The sequence below is a fragment of the Fukomys damarensis genome, unplaced genomic scaffold (assembly GCF_012274545.1).
Source record: "Fukomys damarensis isolate Sample0158 unplaced genomic scaffold, DMR_v1.0_HiC HiC_scaffold_16, whole genome shotgun sequence".
NCBI lineage: Eukaryota > Metazoa > Chordata > Mammalia > Rodentia > Bathyergidae > Fukomys > Fukomys damarensis.
Window position 1 is genome coordinate 73,426,497 of NW_022900928.1, and position 7,817 is coordinate 73,434,313.

Genomic DNA, 7,817 nt, shown 5'->3' on the forward strand with positions numbered 1-7,817 from the left:
AGAGGGATCAGGGAGTAGGGGATTAGAGCGGAAGTGGGGAACTCCGGATTGTTTCCCAGGCTGTCGCCCCTGCCCCGCCCCTTTCGTCCTGGGCCCGCCCATTCTGCACAGCCCCGCCCTCCCTATAGCCGGGCCTAGGCTGCTGGGCCGGGAGTTTGTGCGAGGGCGGACAGGGCCGAGGGCGCATCTGCGAGGGTCCGGGCCGGCGGAGAGGATCCCGGGCGGGGAAGACCAGGGGAGCGGGCGAGGTTCCGGTGCAGCACGACTCTCCTTGCTCCTAGTGACCTGAGGTGAGCCTGGTCCTCACTTCGTGCACCGCTGTACTTAGCCGGGCCTAGGCTGCTGGGCCGGGAGTTTGTGCGAGGGCGGACAGGGCCGAGGGCGCATCTGCGAGGGTCCGGGCCGGCGGAGAGGATCCCGGGCGGGGAAGACCAGGGGAGCGGGCGAGGTTCCGGTGCAGCACGACTCTCCTTGCTCCTAGTGACCTGAGGTGAGCCTGGTCCTCACTTCGTGCACCGCTGTACTTGGGGAGGGAGCCCCGGTTCCGGCCGAATTGCCCAGGAGCCCGGGGAGAGCCGGGTCTGGCTGGAGCCCTGTGCGAAGCGAGGGTGTTTATGGTCTCCGCACCTGGCGTGAGGTAGGACAGCTTCCTGCTTTCCTGGACTTGGGCATTTGGTCTAGAAATGAAAGTGCAGGACCTAGCCTCAGTAGATGCCCGGTTTGTTCTGATAATTGTCGGAAATTTAATGCCTAGCTGTATTTCAAGGTTTAAAAAAGGTTATTTATCCATGAGATGCTCCTTTTTTTTTTTTTCTTTTTTTGAGACAGGGTCTCACTGTGTAATTGAGACTGACTTGGAACTCACTTTGTAGCCCAGGCTGGTACAGCGATCCTCCTGCCTCAGCCTCCTGAGTGCTGGGATTACAGGCGTGCACCACCACGCCCTGACGCTCCTTCTTCATTGTAAAGTTTAAGCAAAAAGAAGTCCCAACCAAGGGCCAGGGTTCTGAATTTTACTGTAGCTGCCTTCCCCTTGCTCTGGCTTTGGGAAAGCTATGTAAAAGTAGTAGTTTATGAGATTCGGTTCCCCCACCTGTAAGGTGCTGTCAGCCAGATACATCTTCATTCCCTCAGTTGTAGAATTCCCATATGTCATTTAGTCTGTGTGGCCTCATTGTCACAAGTAATTTTTTTCCGTGCCACAGCTGTTAGTCAAACTGGATAATTCATACCCAGTTTTCCTCTAGGTAGAGTGTTAGAATCTCTTTATAAAATTGATGTGACTTGTCCTTAAAGGCCACTGTTGGTGTTAAGGTACATTCAAAAGCCTGGTATTCACTCGCCAATATTTAAAGAACACAGGCTCTTGGACTATGACAGATATGTTTCAGGCTTCCTGTGTACTAAATAATTGGCTTCTTCCCACCTCCAAGTGGGCTCTTTTGTAGTGGGATTGTGCTCATATAGAATTTTAAGTTTTCTTGAGAGGTTGAGGCTGGAGGATCACCACTAGTTCAAGGCCAGCCTGGGCTATGTGGTGAGTCTAAGCCCAGCCTGAACTATATAGCGAAACCCTGTCTCAAAAGAAAAAAAAAAGAAAGGATTTTAAGTCTTTATATTTATTCCGTTGTACTCTATACTAGAACCGATGAAGAAGCATTTTAGTACTTTTAGTTTACCTTTTTTTTTTTTTTTTTTTGGAGACAGGGTCTCACTATGTAGTTGAGACTGACCTGGAACTCACTGTGTAGCCCAGGCTGGTCTTGAACTCACAGCAATCCTCCTGCCTCAGCCTCCAAAGTGCTGGGATTTCAGATGTGCGCCACAATGCCTGGTGTAATACTTTTAGTTTAGAGATGAACAAGTAGCTCCTTAAGAGGGTGGACCCATGATAATCCTTTCAAACTAGTCTCTTGCTTTCATTGATCATTTACTACTCACCTGGCTTTGCGCTGCCTTCACCCAACCCCAATCATGAACAGTGTCTGTACTTGGACCCACCTGTTGGAACTTTGAGGTGTTTGTTTTAGGAGAGAAGAGTGGAAGTATTAGAGGATGTTTCCTAACCTTGAAAACTTCTCTACCCCAAAGTTAGTACATCTGGGGAGCAGCTGTAGTCTTGGGCAGGTTGCCTTCCCACAGCTGTATTCCCTGCTCTTCCAGTTCTCCTGGCATTAGTCCAGCTGGGTCAGTGCTGTTTGCAGGTGGTTAAAGGTCAGGGAAAGTGTGCTTATGTTTTTGTTTTTTGTTTTTTTGGTACCGGGGATTGAACTTGGGTCCTTGCGCTTGCGAGGCAGGCCACCAAACCGCTGAGCTAAATCCCTGGCCAATTTTTTTTTCTTTTTTGGCGGGGAGGTATGTTTTGAAATTTGAGGCTTATCCTAAGGTTTTACATCTTAAATTCAGGATCTTCCAGCTTGTCTAGTAGGACTTTAGAATTGTACTTTTTGTTTTGTTTTTTGAAGCAGAGTCTCATAGCTTCGGTTGGTCTTGAACTCACTCTGTACCTCATGCTGGCTTCTAACTTGCAGCAACGTGCCTCAGCACCCCCTAGTGTTGGGATTACAGGTGTGTGCCACCACACCTGGCAAGAATCTTCAGTTTTTCAGAAATTTCTGCAAATTGGTCCTTAGAATTTGCTAAAGAAATTAAATGATTTAGATTTCTTAAAAAAAAAAATTAAAGACATTGCAGTGATACAGGGATATTTGTGTTTATAGCAGCACAAATTTTAGTGGCTAAATCTTGGAATCAGTCTACATGTCCAGCAGATGAATGGATAAAGTGTAGTATATGTACATAGTGGAGCACTACTCAGCCACAAAAAAGGATAAATTTGAGTACTTTGTAGGAAAATGGATACACCTTGAGACCATAACGTTAAGTGATATAAATCAGACACAAAGCTTAAATATTGCATGGTTTTTCTTATATGAGAAACTCAAAACAAATAAAGAACAAAATAAGAGATAATAGGAAATAGGGAGATAGATTTTTTTGCAGAATGGAAGGGGACTAAGAGAGGAGGAAGAGAAGGAGGAGAGGGGAAGGGGCTGAAAAAAGGATTGAAATGTGTTACGTACATGTACCAAACTCCCCACAAGGAATGCAGTCATGTACTGCAAACAAACCAGGGGTGAAAAATTAAAAAATGTAGACTGTAGACTGACCCAGTAGGAGGTCTTGGTAAGTAGTCTTACATCATACTTTTTTTTTTGCACCAGGGACCAAACTCAGGACCTTGTGTTTGTGAGGCAGGCAGCAGAACCACTGAGCTAAATCCCCAGCCCTTATATCATACTGTTTAACCACTGATGGCAAACCTTTTAGTGCCATGTGTCTAGTAGGTTTAAAACTACTGCTCTAAGCCTTTGCTAAGTGCTGAAGGGATTATATATGAATTTTTTTGTTTTTTGAGACAGGGTCTCCCTATGTAGTTCAGGCTGGCCTCAAACTTGCAGCAGTCCTCCTGCCTCAGCTTCCTGAGTGCTGTGGTTATAGGCCTGTGCCACCATGCCTCGCTTCTGTGTATGATCGAAGTGCATGTTTAACCATTTTTTGGGTAAGCACTTTTATGTTACTCTTGCATATTCATTCAAATGTTTGAGCGTATACAACAAGCATTAAAAAATTGCTTAAAAGAATATTGAGATAATTTCACCCATCTCCAAATCTTCAGAAGTGCTTGGAGTGTAGAGGGAATCATTAGGGACATAAAGGCCCAGATGAGACCACTGCTCTGGTCCAGGCGCACATTTACCTCACAACAAGTGGAAGGGTAGTGAGTGATTTAAAACAGAACAAGACAAAACTTATGTCAGGCACAGTGGCAAGCCCCTCTAGTCCCAGCTACTCGGGAGGCTGGGGACAGGAGGATTGCTTGAACCATGGAGTTTGTGACCAACCCGGCTAACACAGACCTTATTTCAAAACAAACCAGCCAAAGAAAGAAATTAAGAATTTTTAGGTTTTAGCACTTACAGGTATAGCCTTACTTAGTTCCTTATGAGTCAGAATTGTGTAGAATTTGTTGTTCTCCTGTTAAAGCCAGAAATGTGGAGTCATGTAAAAATGTGCATAAAGTAACTGGAGTGTTGTGTTTTGTTTCGATTTTGTTTTGTGACAGGGTCTTACTGTAGTTCAGGCTGACCCTGAACTCAGTATGTAGCCCAGTCAGGTTTCGAACTTGCTGTGATCCTCCTGCCTCAGTCTCCCAGTTACTGGGATTACAGGTGTGCACCACTATGCTGGACTGAAGTACAGTGGACCCTTGATTTAGGAACTCAGTTCATACCTGAGGGATGGTTGTAATTCAAGTTGGTCAATTGATGGCTCGGCTCCTCTACACAGCCTTCCAAGTCTCTCTCCTGTATACAGGCAGATTTCAGAGTCCTTAGAGAAACATTGGCCCAGGATTTCTTAATTAACCCTACACAGGAAAGGATGTTGTAATGTTCCTTCCAGAACTGTTCAAGGGTTAAATCTTTGTTTGTTTGGTACTGGGGATTGAATTTGTGTCCTTGTGCTTGTGAGGCAGGTGCCAGAACCACTGAGCTAAATCCTTGGCCTCTTCCAAGGGTTAAATCTGTATATGAGGCCATCTGGAAACGCAAGTGGCTGGCATTTGGGTTGTAACTCAAGACTTTAGTCGAAAGTTAAAACTAACATTCCATTCGTAGCCCAGGTTGTTCATGTGTCAGGCCAGTCGTAGCTCAAATGTCCACTGTATCTTGTGTTTAAGATAAATGTTTTTATTCCGTTGTGTTTTATCTGTTTCCAGGACCTTCATGATGAGAGATTTCGGGACACTTCTCTCTCTTCTGTGTAGTTGATAAATATCTGGGTGGTAAAGAGATGGCAGACAGTGTCAAAACCTTTCTCCAGGACCTTGGCAGGGTGAGTGTGCACCCCATACCTGGCTTTGGGAATAGATTTAGATTTATAAAACAGTTGTAAGACATACCCTTTATCAGCTTCCCAAATATTAATATCTCATGACTATGGTATATTTGTCAAAACTAAAAATGAACACTGTTACAATACTATTTACCTAAACTACTTTATTCACATTTATGTTGAAAAACTAGAGCCTAGCTTTTCCCTCCATTATATAAGTACAAGTGAGGAGGGTCTTATTACAAATGCCTATAAACATGTCTTTAGAGTTTAATCCCTCAGATTGTCAGTGTTACAAGGCTTTGTTACTTGTAGTGAGTATCTGAGGTCTAATGTCCCTGTTTTTACCCTTCTTGGTATATTCCCAGAAGTTATGAGTAGGAGGTCCTTCCTTTTGCTCTTTTTTTTTTTTTTGGTACTAGGGATTGAATTCAGGACCTTGTGCTTGCAAGGCAGGCGGTGGCACCACTAAGCTAAATCCCTGGTTCTCTTTTTTTTTTTTGAGACAGGGTTTTGCTGTATATTCCAGGCTGCGCTAGTCTTGAATTCACTATGCACCCAGGTTGACACAAACTCAGCATCTATCTACATGAGGCTCCTGAATGCTGGGATTACAGGAGTGCACAACTATGGCTGGCAGGAGTTCTTCCTTTAAGAAGAGATTAAAAGGATGTTGCCTTTAAGAAAAAAATGGAGAAATTGAAGAAGACCTGCAAAGATTATGCAATATGATACATTTTTATTTATTTATTGTATTTTTGGTACTGGGGATTGAACTTCGGACCTTGCACTTGTAAGGCAGGCAGCAGCACCATTGAGCTAAATCCCCAGCCCATGCTTTGAACACCTTTGCATTCCTTTCTCCCAATCTTGTCCTGTGAAATTTCAACCCAGGATTGGTTCTGCACTATGCTTTATGAATGTTTCTCTGTCCTAGATGTGTATGTCAGATATGAGGATCTGTCAGCACATAGTAGACCCTTCCATGTTTGAGTTTCATTTTTAAAGATTTGTATTTTTTTTTTAAAAATGGTACTGTGGGCTAAATCCAGAGCCTTTGCACTGAGCTATATCCTCAGACTTTTTATTTTTATTTTGAGGGTAGGTCTTATCAGTTGCCCAGGCAAGATCCTACATCTTCAATTTATTGGGGATAAGTTTCTGCCTACTTCACCCAGCCTCTGATTCTTTGGCACTGGCCTGTAGTATTTTTTAAGACCCTTAGGCAACCTCAGTCTTGTTATAACAAGAAGTTCAACTGATTAGCACAGTTGTGTCACCTTGTCTAAAGTAGTACAATCAGCAATGGCATCAGACACAACCCAGAAAATGACAAAACTTTGGTAACTATTAGTTTGCCACCTTTAATGGTATGAACTAGATTTGTGATTATATAACAAAATCTAAAATGAACCAGAAAGTTGTATGCAATGAATAAGCCCTCAAATGGTGATTTTTACCCTTAAGGGAGAAGATATAAAAGGGATTGGGGAAAACTTGGAGAAATAGAAGAAGAGGAAGAGATTAGAAGCAAGGCTGGAAGACAAAGGAAATTTTGGGAAACAAATTTTGGGAAACAGGTGAAAAAGACACAGAAAGAGAGAAGGAAGAAATAAGTATAGTTCCACTGAAGTTCAGGCTGGTATGCAGCTATGATACTAGAACTTGATTTGTTCAGCCTGCAAGACTCTGTACCTCCTGCTGGCTTGAACTTGGCTCTGTGACCTCTTGCTTCCATGAACTCAGTACCGTCATGACACTGGGTGCAGCTAGATGGAGCTGGGCTGTAGCTGTTCTGAGTTCAGTTGACCCCTCTCCAAGATGTCTACCAGCCATTCACCCTCTCCTGGGTGATATCCGAACCCAGATAACTCACCAGCCATTGCAGTCCACTGCATGCACTGCTCTGTTTCACTGGTGCGTTTCTCCGATGTTACCAGTAGTAACTGCAAGTTCAAGCCACCCTTCTTTTTTTTGGTACCAGGGATCTAACTCAGGACCTTGCTCTTGTGAGGCTGGCAGCAGCACCCCTGAGCTAAATCCCTGGCCGATATTTTGTTTTTTTCTTTCGCATGCTTGTAATCCCAGCACTCGGAAGGCTGAGGCAGGAGGATCGCAGTGAGTTTGAGACCAGCTTGGGCTATATAGTGAGTTCCAGGTCAATCTCAACTACACAGTGAAACCGTCTCAAAAAACCAAAAAAAGAAAGAAAAAGGATCTCTCTATGTAGTCTAGACTGGCCTTGAATATGTAGTGATCCTCCTGCCTTATCCAAGTGCTGAGATTATAGGCATACACCACCATTCCCAGCCTGAGACTAGTGTTTTATTTACTCCTATATCTCTGGATTTCACATAGGCACAGGAAATACAACAGGTATTAATGGATACTAAAGGCAGTACTTTGGCTTTATAGAGTCGGTAATTATGGAGAGATTAGAAAATTTTGGCCGCCATGTTATTCAAGATTGGTTTGAGTAAGACTTAATGGATGCTAAATGTAGAGGGGAGAATTTGATGAACAGGATATATGCATAGTCTCTGAAGTGCCTTCCTGTGGTTTGCTTATAGTTGGAAGAGGAAAAAAATTTCAGCTATACAGTGGAGAAGCTGGGGTTGTAAAATTATAACCAAAAGGGTAAATATCAATCATATGCATCTTGATGTGATAACCTTGAAGGGGACACCATCACTTCTGTGATACTCATGCAGGAAGGTGCTTAACCTGGGTCTAATCATGAGGAAACAAACTAAAGCTCTGAGGAACTTCGGTAAAATAGCTGCTTCAAAAGAAAAGTAGGTATGGTGGCACACTTCTGTAATCCCAGCACTCAAAGCAGAGGCAGGAGGATTGCTACAAGTTTGAGGCCAGCCTGGGCTACATGGCAAGACCCTGTCTCAAAAAAAAAAAAAAAAAAAAAA

The 7,817-nt window shown here is 43.7% G+C and overlaps 1 protein-coding gene across 5 annotated transcripts in view; it reads left to right on the plus strand.

The window, feature by feature from the left end:
* Positions 1–333: 333 nt before the first annotated feature.
* The window catches only part of Ei24 (EI24 autophagy associated transmembrane protein), a 16,810-nt gene continuing 9,326 nt past the window's right edge, over positions 334–7,817 (plus strand). For 2 of the 5 annotated variants that reach the window (XM_010628684.3, XM_033764413.1), the window contains exons 1-4: positions 3,467–3,562; positions 4,781–4,896; positions 5,406–5,689; positions 7,467–7,533. In XM_010628684.3, the coding sequence (XP_010626986.1) occupies positions 5,625–5,689; positions 7,467–7,533 (132 nt within the window). In that variant the 5' untranslated portion in view covers positions 3,467–3,562; positions 4,781–4,896; positions 5,406–5,624. Of the gene's footprint in view, positions 491–3,466; positions 3,563–4,780; positions 4,897–5,405; positions 6,240–7,466; positions 7,534–7,817 lie in introns of those variants that run through there. The other 3 variants (XM_010628686.3, XM_010628688.3, XM_010628687.3) reach the window with 3 other exon arrangements.